General features: G+C 43.2%; 2 protein-coding genes across 4 annotated transcripts in view; one reads left to right on the top strand and one right to left on the bottom strand.

Moving 5' to 3' along the window:
• tln1 (talin 1) overlaps nucleotides 1–18,504 on the bottom strand; it is a 245,220-nt gene that overhangs the window by 182,382 nt on the left and 44,334 nt on the right. The gene's annotated exons all lie outside the window — the stretch shown is intronic.
• Nucleotides 15,949–18,504, top strand: part of sra1 (steroid receptor RNA activator 1) — a 47,816-nt gene continuing 45,260 nt past the window's right edge. Inside the window, 4 exon segments of the mRNA XM_033037652.1 lie at nucleotides 15,949–16,335; nucleotides 16,338–16,398; nucleotides 16,400–16,497; nucleotides 16,500–16,626. Coding sequence (XP_032893543.1) covers nucleotides 15,969–16,335; nucleotides 16,338–16,398; nucleotides 16,400–16,497; nucleotides 16,500–16,626 — 653 coding nt within the window. The 5' untranslated portion in view covers nucleotides 15,949–15,968.

An 18,504-nucleotide genomic window follows, 5' to 3' on the forward strand; every position in this document is an offset into this window, starting at 1 on the left:
GTATTGTTTAAAAAAGACGCCTTTGACTCGGAAGACATGCTCTGTCCTTCACTGCCTAGTGCTGGCTAATGAATTTGTCATTTTTGGATGAGATGTCAAACCAGGATCTTGGCAGCTAATTCATGGGAAAATTGGAAGGACTCCTATGTTAGACTTATTTATAGACTACAGGTCTGCCTTCAACACCATAATCCCATCCAAACTCATCTCCAAATTCCTGGTTTATGGAATGAGCTGCCCGAACACCTTCACTCAGTCCGTCTTAACCTACCTGATCTCCCGGTTGTTCAGCACTTTAACTCCCCCTCCCATTCCCAATCTGACCTCTGTCCTGGGCCTCCTGCATTGTCAGAGTGAGGCCCAGCGTAAATTGGAGGAACAGCACATCATATTTTGCTTGGGTAACTGACACCCCAGCGGTATGAACATTGACTTCTCTAACTTCAAATAGCCCTTGCTTCCGCTCTCTCTCTCCATCCCCTCCTCCTTCCCAGTTCTCCCACCAGTCTTACCGTCTCGGACTACATTCTCTCTGTCCCGCCCACTCCCCTGACATCAGTCTGAAGAAGGGTCTCGACACGAAATATCACCCATTCCTTCTCTCCAGAGATGCTGCCTGTCCCACTGAGTTATTCTAGCATTTTGTGTCTACCTTCGATTTAAACCAGCATCTACAATTCTTTCCTGCACTAGTAGGCTAAAGAATGGCTCATGGAGTTTAACTCAGAAAAGTGGTTGCATCTTGGGAAGTCAAACTTGGCAGGACTTTTACAGTGAATGGTACGACGCTAGTGAGTGTTGTAGAGCAAAGGGATCTAGGAGTACGGGTACATACTTCCCCAAAAGTAATGTCAGGTGGATAGGGTGGTCAAGAAGGCTTTTGGTTCAATGGCCTTCATCAGACAGGGGATTGAGTATAGAATTTGGGACATTACGTTATAGATATATAAGGCGTTGGCGAGGCAGCATTTGGAGTATTGCATTCGGTCACCCTGCTATAGAAAGGATGTCATTAAACTGGACAGAGTGCAGAGATGATTTATGAGAAGGTTGTCATGGCTCAAGGGCCCGGACTATAGGGAGAGGTTTGGCAAGCTAGGACTTTATTTCTTGGGGCACAGGAGACTGAGGGGGGGGGGGGGGGTAATATCATGAAGGGAATTAATAGACAATAGGCAATAGGTGGAGTAGGCCATTCGGCCCTTCGAGCCAGCACCGCCATTCAATGTGATCATGGCTGATCATCCCCAATCAGTACCCCATTCCTGCCTTCTCCCCATATCCCCTGACTCCGCTATCTTTAAGAGCCCTATCTCTCTTGAAAGTATCCAGAGAACCGGCCTCCACCACCCTCTGAGGCAGAGAATTCCACAGACTCACAACTCTCTGTAAGAAAAAGTGTTTCCTCGTCTCCGTTCTAAATGGCTTACCCCTTATTCTTAAACCGTGGCCCCTGGTTCTGGACTCCCCCAACTTTGGGAACATGTTTCCTGCCACTAGCGTGTCCAAACCCTTAACAATCTTATACGTTTCAATAAGATATCCTCTCATCCTTCTAAACTCCAGAGTGTACAAGCCCATTCGCTCAGCATGTGACAGTCCCACCATCCCGGGAATTAACCTTGTAAACCTACGCTGCACTCCCTCAATCGCAAGAATGTCCTTCCTCAATTTAGGGGACCAAAACAGCACAAAATACTCCAGGTGTGGCCTCACTAGGGCCCTGTACAACTGCAGAAGGACCTCTTTGCTCCTATACTCAACTCCTCTTGTTAGTGCCCAATACGGCAAAATAAATAAATCCAGCATGCCATTGAATAGAGTGAATACAGAGTATTTTACCCAAGTTAGGGGAATCAAGAAGCAGAGGGCATATGTTTAAGGCAAGAGGGGAAAGATTTAATTGGAACCTGAGGGGCAACTTTCTCACTCAGAGGATGTTGGGAACATGGAATGAGTTGTCAGAGGAGGTAGCTGATGCAGATACAATAACAGCATTTAAAAGATGCTTGGACAGGAAAGTTTTAGAGGTATATGGGCCAAATGCGGGCAATGGGATTAGCTTTGATGAGGCATCTTGGCTGGCATCGACAAGTTGGGCCGTAGGGCCTATTTCCATGCTATATGACTTTCTATGAGGTGTTGGAAATCAAACCAACCACCAGATGAGTGAAGAAAGGTCCCAACCCAAAATGTCATCTGTCCATTCCCTCCACAGATGCTGCCTGACCTACTGAGTTACTCCAGCACTTCCTGCTTTGCTGAACTACTAGATTTGCCCAGCTTGACAAGCATTTGTGGGCAAAGAAACTGGACTGATATTTCAGAACACCTATTCACAACGCTGGTGGAAAATGTCAGCATTTTGCATAATAAAGTTCTGCATTCAAATAATCAAGCAGTTAAAGCATCACTATACTTGCAGGATTTATTTATTTTGCAGTATTGGTCACAAACCAGTGTCAGGTAATGCGACATAAATTTAAAAACATTTTTTTTTTAATGATGCTACCATTTAAATGTTACTTTAAAGATCTCAGTTTCCTGGAATATAGCTCAAACTGCACAGTCTCGCTACAGGGGCCACAGTTTAAGAATAAGGGGTAAGCCATTTAGAACGGAGAGTTGTGAATCTGTGGAATTCTCTGCCTCAGAGGCAGTGGAGGCCAATTCGCTGGATGTTTTCAAGAGAGAGTTAGATAGAGCTCTTAAAGATAGTGTAGTCAGGGCATATGGTGAGAAGGTAGGAACGGGGTACTGAATGTGGATGATCAGCCATGATCACAGTGAATGGAGGTACTGCCTCCTGCACCTATTGTCTATAAACTCAACAGATATCCTTAAACTGGGAAATTGAGGACATGTTAGGGGACAGATGGTTCATGAGAAAGCGTGACAATTCCATGTGCAAGATAGCGGGGAGTCACAAACATCCTGAAAGAAGATATTTGTCAATCTCTTGAATGTGCTCCAACATTGTTGGTGTCCAACAACTTTGTGCAGTTCATCAGCAGTTCCATGGGAAACTTGGCCACTGAAGCTACACTAGGGTTATAAGGTCATAAGTGATAGGAGTAGAATTAGGCCATCTGGCCCATCAAGTCTACTCCGCCATTCACCTATGGCTGATCCATCTAAAGCCATTCTCCTGCCTTGACCTGACATGGCATCAAAGACTCCACACAACCCAGAGAGGAACAGCTGCAAAGGAATCAGAAAGCTGGTGATCCGCATCCCATGTTCCTATCCCACTTCCACCTGTCCTCCCAGATTCTCTCCCTCTTCGTTAACCATTTCCATCTCTCTCCCTCCCCCTCTTGCCCATCATTTCCACTTCCCAAATCTACCTACTTTACCAGCTCCTGTCTCACCCCTCCCTTGCACTTATATATTGCCCATCCTTCCTCTGCCCCTTCCCCACCTCAGTCATGATGCAGGATCTCAACCTGGCATGTCAACCATCCCTTTTATCTCCACACATGTTGCTTGACCTACTGAATCCTCCCTCCTGTTTTCTTGCAAACAGGAAACTCAAGTGAATTTTTTCTTCAAATTATTTAGGTTTACTAAAAATGCATTTTAATAGTACAAGAGTTTTCCTAATGTATTTTTAAATACAAATTTTCACAATATTGGTTCTGATTAATGTTAAAAAGTTTATGTTTATGAATAGCAAAAACATTTAAACAGACATATTGCTTGACAATAAGTGAATTCGGTATTTCAACTGCGCATGCCCAGGTCATAGGTCATTCGCAATAAACATTCTCACCAGCTGAGCTGCTGCGTGTATACAGACCTGCATTTCATCCTTATTTTCCAGTTTTTCTTCTTTGAGGTAAGAAAATACTGCTTTCAAAACTATTAACTAGGTGTATTTATGGTTCATTTGTACAAAAGTACAATGATTTCGTTGGTTTTATTGCTTTATGCTTCAGTGCGTATAACTGTTATACCAGTGTCTCAAACTAACTGCTATGTTCCATAGACTAAATATTGCTTTAAGCAATATTATGTCTACTGAACATAGCAGTTAGGTTGAGACACTGGTATAACAGTTATACGCTCATTGCAGTTATTGATGTGCCTGGTAAGAACTTTGGCAAACAAACTTTTACAGTTTTCTGTGATATATTTGGATTTGTTCATTCCTTGCAGGTCAGGCATGTGCCATCAGGGTAGGCAAGGTAGGCACTGCCTACCCGGACTAAAATTATAAAATGGTAATTATTAAACATAAATAGTAAAGGCATGGGAGAATTATGCCTACATAAGAGATCGGTCTCTTAGGTAGGCATAATTCTCCGTGCCTTTCAATCGCCGTACTTGTCGTCGACGCTGCTTCAAGGCTTCACGACAAGGGGAGCTGAAGGCAGCTGAAATTCTGCCTTTGCACCGTGGACTGTGTACTGCCCATGCGCAGCGCAAGTTTCTTGGCGGGTTTTTCAAACATGGATTGTCATTATCTTAAGAAACAAAGAGAGATGAATGGAGTTCGTGTGCAAATAATTTGGTAAGTAAATTTCTTTGAGCTATATGTTTTTAAATACTGTATTTCCCAGCAATGAAGACCCTATTTCTTACCCAAAAGTAAGGCACGGAAATTTAAATGCATCTTGGTTAGGTTGTTAGCCAAGAAAGATAGACTTGGCTATCCCTCAGTACAGCAACATCAAGAACAATGTTGCTGTACTGAGGGATAGCCAAGTTTATCCCTCATTGCTGGCAGCTGATGGGAAGCGGGGGGGGGGGGGGGGGGGGGGGGGGAAAGAAGAGTTCCTTTCACAGCGTGGGGAGAGACTGGCCAGGGGTAAAGTTATGGGGAGTGCAGGAGCGTTGAGAAGGAGGGGGCGGGGATCATGCCAGCAACCAGCTCGGTTCCGTGGGCGATGGATAACAGGACAACGGGCAATGGAGCTTACCCCTGTGTCAGCGCGAGTAACCTCAATTGAGTTGGTCCCTTCACTGTCCGGTCTACATTGAAAGTGAATGCCCTGCAGTGTCACCCAGCACAACAATTGAGGCCATGTCCTGCTCCCGGCGGCAGTCGGAATTTAAGGATTTGCGGGAAGCAGCTGACATGAGTGAGGCCGGCGAGCAGCAGGAGAGGTGTTCCGACGGAGAGCACTGCCAGAGGTGAGCGAGCCGGCAGAAAGCGCTGAGGTCCCGGCGGCCGTTCACAGCCACCCGAGCTACTTCCCCCCCCCCCCCCCTGGCCACAATGCAGTGGCTCCGCGCCCAGAGCTCCACGGCAGCGGTGAGTGAGTGGGTTACTGGCATGATCCCTGACCCCCTCCTTCTCAACACTCCTGCCCTCCCCGCAACTTTACCCCTGGCCAGACTCCCCACACGCTGTGAAAGGAACTCTCCGTCCAATTGGTCCCTTGAACAAGTATTGTCATTCAACAAGATCACAACCGATTCAACTTGTCCCGGTGTGATCCCATTTTTCCCACCATCTCTCCACCTGCCGTCACCCTCTACCCCCCCACCCATTCAGTAATTCAGAATGAAGGAGACTTTGAAGCCGTGGGCAAATTGAATTGTTACTTTCTTTATTTTTAATTTTTGAGCGTAAGAAATTCTGTCCCGCCAGCCTTCTTTCAAAATGTAGCAACTCAAAATGGGGGTGGCTGGGAAACACTGTACTTTATTAAGAGATATGGCTTTTGAAGACTTTATAACAGTCGACTGATGGCTTACGAAGAGGAGAATAATCTGCGCATGCGTGTTTAAGGTTTTTAAAAAAAAAAGGCGGACTGACTGCCTACCCTGAATAATCAACGTGCCTGTTGCAGGTATAGTAATGTAACTTTATCAATGGCAGTATGTAGGACATCAGCAGTAAGTGCGGTGATCATTCAGGTTGCTTTGTGTTTTTTTTTTAAAACTCAGCTGAAAATAAACAAACTGTTCAGTCTCTCGCTCTCGATACTGTAGTTGCAGTGTCAACCCTTGTGGGTCCATCATTTACATGCTGCTGGAAATTAAATCTCACGCTACACTCCTCCACTCTCTCCCTCACACTCCTCACGAACAGCCACCCGCTACAATAGGTGGAATGGACCTTTCTTTCGTTAATCCCGCCCGCAGTCTCTGATGGGGCCGGTTTCACAGAGTTAACCGTGACCGGACGCGTTTAACCAGGGCTCTGGGAACTCGGCATCTGATGGGTTCCAGAGGGAAGGCAGAGAAAACTTAGAATCTGACAGCAGATTGGCTCCGTTAATGGATTCATTCCACAGTGAGTTAAGTTCTGAAAGAACACGCCGGTAGATCTGCAGCCACTGGTTCAGGAGATCGATCCAATTATTGACCAACAGGCGGTGGAATCCGTCTGAGACAGACTCCACAGTGAGACGAGTCCACAGGAGCGGGTACACACTCTGATCTATTACTCACGCACAGTAAACTACACAATGTAAAACCATCCCAGTGAAAACAGTCCCAGAAAGCTGCCTTGCCCGAGCACAGGGAGAACTCTGGGCAAAGTCACACTGAAGGCAAGAACAACATTCTAGTCACTAAAATAATACGCTTGCAGGCCGGATGATTTCGGGTTACTTTGCCGACCCCTGCCTTAACGGTACATTCACACGGCCTTAGATAAAGCATCAGCCCACATCACACCGATACAGTCGCTGCCTGCCCCAGATTAAATATATTTTTACACATAAATTATGAATAAAGATAAGAAAATGTTTCAAACACAAGTAATATTTTCTTATTCCAGTAGCAAACACATTAAGGATTACATGAAACTAATAAATTCTTTAACTTTTTGAATATTACATAATTGCAGATTAATGAACTGAACTAGAACTGGGACTGTGTAAGTAGCGTGTGAACAGCAGAACAAGAAAGGAAGCTATGGAGTTGACAGAATTCTAGATTAATTCATTGGTAGAATAGTTAACAATTTATACACAGTTAATACAGAGCTTTGTTCGCATTTTCTTTATCACGAGTGACCTTTGACAAATCCCATGATACCTTGCGTTTTTGGAATATCGAACTTACTTATATGAACAGCAAAGCTTGAAGATGTGGGCTAGCTAGACAACTAGGTTTTCTTCTGCATTTTTGTTAACTAAATAGACAATAGGTGCAGGAGTAGGCCATTCAGCCCTTCGACCAGCACCGCCATTCACTGTGATCATGGCTGATCATCCACAATCAGTACCCTGTTCCTGCCTTCTCCCCATATCCCACTATCTTTAAGACCTCTATATAACTCTCTTTTGAAAGCCTCCAGATAATCGCCCTCCACTGCCTTCTGAGGCAGGGAATTCCACAGATATTTCCTTCAGACCATAGAGCCTTGTTAATTGGGTTGCATCTTTGATGCAGAAGTTGCTACTTGAAGTACTACTTCAAGTACAAATGTGGCAGAGAGGCAAATAGCTTGCCACCTTCAAAAAATAATTCTAAAAAATTGGATCAAAAGAATGAAGTCACCACTTCCTAGGAATAAAAGGCATGGCAAGGGAAAATATAGCAGGAGAATCTGAACTGACAGATTTATACCAACAAGGAGGAAGGTAGCTTGGATCACCTTGAATTAAATAAATCATTTAACACTATTGCATATTTTAATGCAAGGAACAATCATTCGCCCTCCTCCATGGTCTCATTGATCAGCCTTTCAATATCTGTACTCTCATTCTCATCTCTTGATCAATCCCAAATTTCATTGCTCTTCCATAAGCAGACAAGTCTTCATGTGCTAAGTTTCCTGAAGCTCTGGAATTCCCTCCCTAAAACCCTTGTCTTTCTCTCGTCACTCCTTAAACCCTTATTTTGACCAAGCTTTTGCTAATCTGCTGCAATGCTTCCTAATGTGATTTGTTGTCAATGTTGCTTTGATAATGCTACTGTGATGCACCTAGAGAAGATTTTGCTGATTCAAGTTGTTATGCAAATACAATTGTGTTGTGTTAAAGTGACATTGTTCACAACATTAGCTTCTGGATGAGAAATCATGCAAGAACCACAGACCTCCCGGAGGAATGCGGTGAAGCCGGGTTAGCGAGGCCTGGCTGGGCCGAAGGAACCTCAGCGGCGGCTACAGGAGCCTTGGAGGCAGTACAAGCCTCGGCGGCAGTGGGGTCTTGCGATCGACCCACGATCAGCGGTCGATGAGCGTAAGGGGAAGACAATGGGGACCTGGCGTGGGGGGACTGCCGTGAATAACAATGGAGGACCCGGCGTGGGGGGGATCGCAGTGAGGGACGGTGGGAGAACAAAGGGGAACCCAGTGTGGTGGAGCGGGGGGGCACTAGTTTTAGAATCCTCTGCCCAGGGAATAAGCCTGCGCTTGTTTGTTTTGTTCGTTCTGGTTAAGGCACTTTGCACACAACAGCCAGCCAACAGTCACTTAACTCTTTCTTTCTGTTTTCACTATTAATTTCAAGTTTTTGTGTACCTTGTTGGCAGACCAATTTCCCTCCGGGGATGAATAAAGTTTTATCGTATCGTATCAAATTTATGGTGTAACATTTCAACATATTACCCCAAACTCCATTTGTCAAGCTATAACATTTTGGACTGCAGTTTACTTCAAACTATAATACTCCATTGGCAGATTCAAATGTATAATTTTAAATGAGAAACATTTGAAAATATATTTTTCTATAATTTTCCTCACATTTTCTTTTTGAAATCTAACCAGCTTAGGTATTAATGATAACTATTAATGCAGCAATTAATTACATTAAGATACACAATTGTACAATTTGCACATTTATTCTAACATGTAGCTTTTCCATTAAGAATTCACATGTGGAAATGTTTAATAAATTGAATAAATATTCTTTTTTGCAGGAATCAGTAAAGGTAAGAAGAACCAATATTAATTTCATCTGCACGATTGATCATTCCTTCTGGAAACTAATGGCTGTTAACACCAAGGAGTGTTTTGTTTAGTCCTTTAATGTGCACTGTATATGTAGATTATACTTTCATCAATACCATCTCCATATAACACTAATTTTCACACAAAAATTGCAACTGCAAAAAGAACTAAAAATAGCATGTAAAATGTACCATATTGCAAATGTATTTCCTGCAGCTTAGCTGCACACAGGAACTAGGATTCCTCAACTGGAAGCATTTTTGTATTGTGCAAATTGACCTTGTGTAAGGAACAATTTCAAATGTAGAATATACCAGACCAAACTATGGCAATTCAATCCCAATTTTCAATATAAATGTGTCTACAATTACAGAGGAATTAACTTGTGACCATTCTAGATAACAAAAGTTTGTGGGTATGCAAACTATTTTAACCTTGATATAATTGTACTGGATAGATAAACAGCATGCCTACTATAGAACATAGCTTCCTAGAAGATCCTAACAGGAAACACTGTTCATTTAAGAGCAAGTGCAACCGTGCTGAATGACAGATCATTGCTAAAAACAAGAAATAAGACTTCCTGACAGATGTCCCCCAAATGACAAAGCACTCGTATCAATAGTAAACAGCATTATTGCCAAAGATAAAAACTAAACGCCATTTCCTACCAGAGAAAAGGATATCAGTAATGTACAAGTTTTGGAAAAGTCATTTCTAAACTTTGCAAATCCAACTAATCACAAATGATATCTGCATATTTAACCAATGTTTTGCCTCTCCAGATTAAATCAAAGATATTGTATTGTTCTGACAGGCAGCAAACCTTGTAATAATATAAAAGCTATAAATTATCTCAACCCTTCTATCATTTTTGTCAGGAGAATACTCAACTATGTAAAATAATTCTTGTGGATATTCTATTAATGTCACTGACTGTAATGTCAAATTATTGAGAGATACAAATGAATAAATGAAGAGCTTGCGTCAGACTGATATATCCATCAGAAAAGGTCATTAACAGAAACCGTTCATTCCAACCAACCTACACACACCAGAACTTGTGCTTCACCCGCATCTCCTGAATTATGTTATTTTTCTCCCAGTCAGTTTCTGTTTGCTTCTCCATGCCCCAGTGACACTGAAGGAACAGAAATAAATTCTCAAGTTGTGTAGAAATGTGACCTGCAGATGGAGGTTTTCCCAAGCAAACTGGTGTCCCTTGCTCCACATATGAAAGATATTATAGGAATGGGAGATGGCACCAAAACAGACCGAACAAAATGCTGAAGGGCTTCTTGTAGAGGGTACACACTGCACCAACAGTGGAAGAAGTAAATTGTTAGGTGCTGGAAGGAGTACAATGAGCTGTCTTGTCCTTGATGACATCAAACTTATCTTCCCGTTTGAATGCATTCCAAGCTTTGTTGCTTCGGGAAATAGATTGCTTCACCAGCAGCGGATACAAATGAAATTGAACACCCTGCAATCGATCAGTGAATAAGTATCTTTACATTTGACTTTTGATGATGGAAGGTCACTGCAACAATCACAAACGACTGGACCTGGAACACTTTCATGAGGAACTTTTGTGGTGACGCTTGGGTGTGAGATGAGTAGCCTCAAATTACCGCAACCGTCATTCGTTCTGGTTATGCCTTTTGCCAGGAGTGTGTTATCCTGCGGTTCCACTAACTACAACATTATTAAGGTTCCACGTTCCGACACTTGGACTTGTTGCTCGTATATAAAGGTTTGGTAGTTTTGCTCAACCCCAGATGCATTGCATGCTTGGCACAACAAAATTCTAAAGATTTTGAATAGGTTACTTTATCCAAATCATGAGATTGTACGACAAAGATGAATTGGCCGAGTCCCCAGAGACATCCTCAATTCTGAAAACATCCTTAAAATCTTTTTTTGTACCCTTAAAAGTGCATCTGTATGATTGTATCGCAGGACAACCGGAACTTAAAGGCACTTGTGCAGAGGAAATCTCAAATATGAAAAACCTAATGCTATAAATACTCCAAAGGATCAGAAACTAAAAGGTCATGGTGCAGGAGGCAACATAATGGTGTGTACACACTAGGAAGACTTCCAAGACGACTGGACAGTTAACTGGACTAGGAACGTAGGTATAAACATGTCTTTGTGTAGGAAGAAACTGCAAATGCTGATTGACACGGAAGATAGGCACAAAATGCTGGAGTAACTCAGCAGGTCAGGCAGTCTTTCTGGAGAAAAGGAATAAATGGCATTTTCGTTGAGACCATTCTTCAGACTGAGATCGCAACCTTTTTCTGGTTAGCAGGATGCAAAGAACAGTGTGCTACAGCCATCAGGGCAGGGGCCTCTTTTTTCCCCCAAAACATTTATTTAAAAAATACATTTAACTAAAGCTCTGGAAGTATGGCTGATAAATTTGCTAGTGAGAAAAAAATAGGAAAGAAAGGAAATGAGGGCACAAAGGGATACAGATAGGCTAAGTGAATGGGGAAGGTCTGGCAAATGGAATATAACGTGATAACTGAGCCTAGAGTGAGGTTGAGCAGGCTAGGACTTTCTTCCTTGGAGCATAGGACGTTGAGGAATGATCTTATAATAATAATACATTTTATTTATGGGCGCCTTTCAAGAGTCTCAAGGACACCTTACAAAAATTTAGCAGGTAGAGGAAAAACATGTAATGGGAATTAAATAAATAGTAGAGACATGACTAGTACACAAAGTAAAGACAGAATACAATTCAAAACACAATATGAGGCAATTAGTGCACAGGTGAAAAGGGAGGGGGACGTGGGGCTAAGGATAGGCAGAGGTGAAGAGATGGGTCTTGAGGCGGGACTGGAAGATGGTGAGGGACACGGAATTGCGGATCAGTTGGAGGAGGGAGTTCCAGAGCCTGGGAGCTGCCCTGGAGAAGGCTCTGTCCCCAAAACTGCGGAGGTTGGACTTGTGGATGGAGAGGAGACCGGCTGATGTGGATCTGAGGGACCGTGAGGGTTGGTAGGGGGAGAGGAGGTCAGTGAGATATGGGGGGGCCAGATGGTGGAGGGCTTTGTAGGTGAGGATCAGGATTTTGTAGGTGATCCGGTGGGAGATGGGAAGCCAGTGAAGTTGTTTGAGGACTGGAGTGATGTGATGCCAGGATTTGGTGTGGGTGATGAGTCGGGCGGCTGCGTTCTGGACCAGTTGGAGTCGATTGATGTAGGTGGAGCTGATGCCAAGGAGAAGTGAGTTGCAATAGTCCAGTCGGGAGATGAAGGCATGGATGAGTCTTTCAGCAGCGGGAGGTGTGAGAGAGGGTCTGAGTTTGGCGATGTTGCGGAGATGAAAGAAGGAGGTTTTAATGACATGGCGGATGTGAGGCTCAAGGGAGAGGGTGGAATCAAAGATCACGCCAAGGTTGCGGGCCTTGGGAGATGGGGAGACAGTGGTGCCATCGATGGTGAGAGTGGGGTTATTGATTTTGCTGAGTGTGGCTTTGGAGCCTATGAGGAGGAATTCTGTTTTATCGCTGTTGAGTTTGAGGAAGTTATGTTGCATCCAGGTTTTTATAGCTGACAAACAGGAGTTGATATGGGAGGGGGGGGGGGGGGGGGGGGGGGGTGGTGGGGGGATTTGTGCCGAGGTAGATCTGGGTGTCATCGGCGTAACAGTGGAAGTCCAGGTTGAAGTGGCGGAGTATCTGACCAAGGGGGAGGATGTAGATGATGAAGAGGAGGGGGCCGAGTACGGAGCCTTGGGGAACGCCTTGAGTGACTGTGGCTGTAGCAGAGGTGTGGTTGTGGAGAGAGATGAAGTGGGATCTGTTGGAAAGGTAGGAACGGAGCCAGCTGAGTGCAGAGCCTTCAATGCCGAGGTCTTTGAGTCTGGTGAGCAGGATGTTATGGTTCACTGTATCGAAGGCTTATAGACATGTATTAAATCATAAGGGGACAAATAAGGTGAATGCACAGAAACATTTTTCCCCGGAAGCAGAATCAAGAATTAGAAAGAATAAGCTGATGACAAGAGAGAAATCTAATTGGAACCCAAGGGCTGATTTTTTTCCACAGAAGGTGGTGGATATAATAAAAACAATTTAAAAAATATTTGGATGGGTACGTGGATAAACAAAAGGTTTAGAGGAATATGGACAAACGCTGGCAAATGGGACTAGCTTAGAAGGGGCATCTTGGTCGGCATGGACCAGTTGGGTCAAAGAGTCTGTTTCTAAAATATCTCAAACAGGAAGTTTAATTTTCTGGACGTAAACAATATTTACCGAACTATTTCACAATAATGTTTTAGAGTAATTAATATTCTGACAAATCACCTGAATCACCATAATCCAACCAGTTAAATTCCAAGAAATTTGACAAACTGCATAAACTATTTTTATTGCCAAGTGTGGGTAACAGTAAGGGTGGCATCTTAACTTCATCACCGACACCAAATAGGCTAAAAACAGCACAAAAACACATGAGCTCTTTAATACTTTAAAGGACTGAAGGAAGTGACAAAATGTCAGCAAAATGTACAGCCAATAAGGCAAAAGTGAAATACTGCAGTCTGGAAATACTCCTAAGCTTCTGCAGTGAGAGAAAAAACAGACTTAATGTTTCAGATCAATGATCTTTCAGAAATATTAACTCTGCACACACAGATGCAATGCATTGATTGAGGATCTTAAGGATTTAACAACAGGTAAAAATCAGACAGATAAAATGGAATAAAAATTTTGGCCAAAATAGACAATCATCAACTCTGATGGGGATATGAAAGAAATGGAATACTTACTGCCAACACGTGGTCAACGGGGTGGAACATACAACTGACAGTAAAGGGGAAGTGACCCAGTGTCCACTACCAATAGCAGTTTACTTCCTCCGTCCCTCGAGGAGATGGTTGTGAAAGATGATAGTCGCGGTTCAGTGGTAAACTCAAGACACTCGGGCTCAGAAGGTCTTAGATTAATCGAGCCAAACAGATCACCTAGTGCATTACCACATGACTCCTTACGTTTCCTACTTGCAACATTGAGTACATCTAAAACGCTTGCAGTTCTGATCTTTGTTGTAAGCAACAGCAATCACATGAAGATCGTTACTTTAATTAAACTATGTGCAATAATGTGTAGTAATTTTTTTTTTCTTTTTGCTAGGCATTCTGGACCCTACTGAACCAAGCATATATTTCGGCTGTGTAGGAATGAACTGCAGATAGACAAAATGCTGGAGTATCTCAGCGAGTCGGGCAGCATCTCTAGAGAAAAGGAATAGGCGACGTTTGGGTCGAACCCCTTCTTCAGACATTGGTTGGCAAACCATGCGAAATTCCCAGTACAAATACTGTATGCATGTGTCATGGATATTAATCTTTGTCAGTCTTTAGCAGCAGTTTATTTTTTATCCAATTTTATCTTAAAATTGTAGGTACTGCAGACATTAAAAAAAATCTGATCAACACACGTCCAGAAACTTATGATCCGTGTTGGGGAAAAAACCGTGAATATGCAAGTATACGAATTTCAATGTATTCAGACAGGGGACCTCTAACTGTATCACGTTAAAAATCAACATTTTCGTTCTAGCAGTAGGGACCAAAGATGTGGCTCTATTTTCCTGAAGAGTGGAATAGGCAAATAAATGTAATATTTAAGAGGAAATGGTACTTGAAACAGATACTTTGAGAAGGTCAGTTTATCTCCCAGATGGAACCTTTGGGCTACATTTAAGTGAACATTTGAAATTCTCCAATTTCAAGTAACAAACCTACAAAAATAAAACTTTGTTCCATTTCCCTTCCATGTTGATCTTCTGGATTCACACACATTTCTCCTCTACCTATATTCCTTCCTCTGGCTTCACAATTCACAACTCTTCAATCCTTATCTTTGTCTTTCCATCTCTGGCCTTTGTCTACCTGCCTAGTACAAGCCGATAGACTCGGATTGTACTCGCTAGAATTTAGAAGATTGAGGGGGGATCTTATTGAAACTTACAAAATTCTTAAGGGGTTGGACAGGCTAGATGCAGGAAGATTGTTCCCGATGTTGGGGGAAGTCCAGAACAAGGGGTCACAGTTTAAGGATAAGGGGAAAGGTGTTAGGGAGTTAGAAGTGGCCCTTGTGGCTAAAGGGATCAGGGGGTATGGAGAGAAGGCAGGTACAGGATACCGAGTTGGATGATCAGCCATGATCATATTGAATGGCGGTGAAGGCTCAAAGGGCCGAATGGCCTACTCATGCACCTATTTTCTATGTTTCTATGTTTCAAACCCCGCCCCCCTCACCTGTATCACCTATCACTCACCAGGCTTTGACCCCCTTTCTTCTGATTTTTTCCCCCACCACAATCACTGAAGGAGGGTACCAACTCAATACATCACCTATCTATGTTCTCCAGAGAAACTGCCTGACCCACTGAGTTACTGCATTTGCAGCTCCTCGTATGTCCACATTGAAATTTGATTTGATTTTCCTCATCAATCATCTCCACTACAGCTGGCAAAAGCCAGGTCAGCAAATTCACCTCAAAATAAGAGCGGGTTGGAAAATAGACCCTCGGCTAATGAAAATGTCAAGATCACAAGGTCGGGAAGGAGTAACAGATCATGAATATAAAATAGATGAATAGGCCAGGGGAAAGCCGTAACGCAGCTGAAACCAATAGTTGTAACCGGAATCCATAGCAACATTTCATACTTGAAGGAGGGGAGTGGAATTAGAAGAGACATTGTTCAAAGCGAAAATAAGGCAAGTAAGCATGTGAAGGTGGTTGAACCACTACTCACATTAGTACAATTATGCCAATCCCGATTTCGTGGCCAGTAGGAAGTGAGACAAGGGAGTAAAAAAGGGAAATGATACTTTAAACATAATATCTATATAATTAGAACACAGAAGAGTACAGCACTGGAACAGATCCTGTGGTCCACAGCATTTGTAACAATCATGATAGCAATTTAAATGCATATCTGTCTACACTTGGGACTATACCCTTCCATTTCTTGCCCATTCACGGGTCTATCTAAATGCCTCCTAAGCAATGCTATTGTATCCAAGGGGAGTGTATCTTTGACCTCTTCCCACAGCAGTGAAGTCCGGTGAAGCAGTGGCAGGGGAGAGATGTCAGACCTGTTCGTCAAACCCGGGAACCAGGACCGCGGCTGGAATGACCCTCCCCGGTTGTCGTACGGTTTACAGACTTGAGCACAGATTGGTCAAAGGAAACCGCTCCTCACAAAGAGAGTGGCAGCACCTCAGCTGGAAGTTTGTGGAGCGGCTGGAATTCCTCCTGCATTAACACCCCCTGGCAGTTCCATAGCCAGACAGAGTAGGCTGGCACCTCCACCCAAAATTCCCAGCGTGTCTCTCCCCTGCAAACCTGCACTCAGCTCTGCGGGCGCTGATGATTGTGACATCAAGGTGGAGGAAGTTTTAGCTCCACTGAATAAAACGCTGGAGGCTTGCAGGACGTCAGTGAAGAAACAAGTTGTGATGGTATTGGCAGACGTCAAACAATGCTGCAAGACATGTGGCAGAACGGGAAGCTGTCTATCAGTGCAAAGGAGGATGCAGCAGCTTGCACAAGCAATGGCGAGCTGCCGGTGGGATGCTGTCGATGACCTCCACACATCTCTGATGGTTGACCACGTGGTGAGGTGGGACAGGGGATGGTGGGAGTGAAACGGCTCATTGCTGAAACCAAAAATCTACCACACGACCCGACTGCTGGTGCTGCCCCAGAGCTGAATCAGGGAACAGTGATATGGGGATTAATAAAGTATTTATCTCTATCTATGGGGAACAGGACATCAGTGCAAGCTCGAAAAGCCAAATGGCCTCCTCCTGCACCTATTTTCCATGTTTCCATGAAGTCCACACACATAACACAGCTTCAAAAAAATGTGGCTAATAAAACTTCTAATCCATTCCCCTCTCACCTTAAAGTTATGTCTTCAAGTCTTTGACATTTTCACCATGGGAAAAAATTCTGACCACCCACCCTATCCTCTCATAGTTTTATGCACTTCTGCTAAGTCTCCCCTCAACCTCCAGAGAAATAATCCAAGTTTGTCCAATTTTGCCGTATCTAGGCAACATCCTTGTGTGAAAAACCCCCCAAAATGCTGGAGTAACTCAGCAGCCAGGGTTCCAACCAAAAACTTCACCTGTCATGTACTCCAGAGATGCTGTTTGACTTCATGAGTTACTCCACCACTTTTTATTTTGGTAAACTAGCACCTGCAGTTCCTAGTGTCTTAACATACTTGTGAAACTCTTTTGAATCCACGTCAAAGCCTCCACATCATTCGACAATGCAGCGACTGGAATTGCACACAAGACTCCAAATGTGGCTTAAGAGGAGTTTTATAAAGCAGCAAACGACTTAATGACTCTTATACTCAACACCAAAACACATGCATAGCAGTTCATGGCAAACGAGTGCACGGAGGATTGAGGCAGAGATAGACTGTTGCAAGGAATTCAGCACTCAAACCATGTTAGCCAAAGAAAATGGAAAATCTGGAACCCCAGAAATAATCATCATGATCAACAATCCAGGCACACCACTCCCTCCTGGGAGAACAAAACTGTCTAGCTTTGCAACAGATCCTGCAAATCCCATATCAGCCTAAATCTCACGGTAAAGTATTCTTTGAGAGACAATCATTCTCAATCATGAGTTTCTGATGAAAGTGTCAAATGGTACCTTGCATGGTCTCGGACACCTCCCTTCCAATGAACCTAAATGCACATCATGAAAGAAACCTGCACTTGCCAATGCCTTTGTGATAAGTGCCAATTTTCCTAGTCCAATGCAAATAGGTTCCTTCATCTCAATGTTACTCCCCAGTACATCTTCTGAGCACTGCAAATAAGAAGATCAAACCAAATGTATATTTGTTGAGTTCACTCATTCTAATGGGCTGGCCTTAAGTTTTTTTTGTTCAAGATACCAGCTAACGCAGTTCCTTGTGTCTACTCTTGTGTTAGCAAGCTGCAAATGACTTCAACAACACTGGGAGAGGGTGGTTTACAATATATTAAATAATGGTTGATGATCCGTGCTGGAAACACTCATGCACATCAACAGATACAGTATAAGAAGGGGAAATGCACATTGAAGACCAATTTATTTTTTCCCAGTTTACTGGTACCGCAGATGCATTTGACTGATCAGATTTAACACATGCAGGGTTGCCAGGAAATCAAAACAAATTTAACTGGAAAGATTGTGACCCTAGAAAGTTAAATAAACAAAACATTTGGCCATTCGAAACAGATGGGACCATCTATCTCTCTCTCGGTTAATTATTTCTGTGCCTTACAAAAGGTTCACAAATGTAGTGACACAAGTATCGCCTTAACAAACTGGGAACAAGTAGCGCTTCTAGATATGGTCAGTGCTAAACTTCCCATTTCTAAATCAGATCGTGAAACAGGAAGAAATGACACATTGCAATTCCAATAAATATATGGAAGTTCTAAAAACTGCGAATTTCCCTTCTGTATTAGCCAATCACCAAAAACAAGTTTTATCTTTTGCTTTCCCAATGCTTACATTTCTACTTTTGCCTTTGCTCTTTTAGGAAAATCCCTACAGTGGAATGCTCTGAGTTACACTCTTAGTTTAATGTGGTTTCGAGCCAACCAGTGA

The sequence above is a fragment of the Amblyraja radiata genome, chromosome 1 (assembly GCF_010909765.2).
Source record: "Amblyraja radiata isolate CabotCenter1 chromosome 1, sAmbRad1.1.pri, whole genome shotgun sequence".
Lineage (NCBI taxonomy): Eukaryota > Metazoa > Chordata > Chondrichthyes > Rajiformes > Rajidae > Amblyraja > Amblyraja radiata.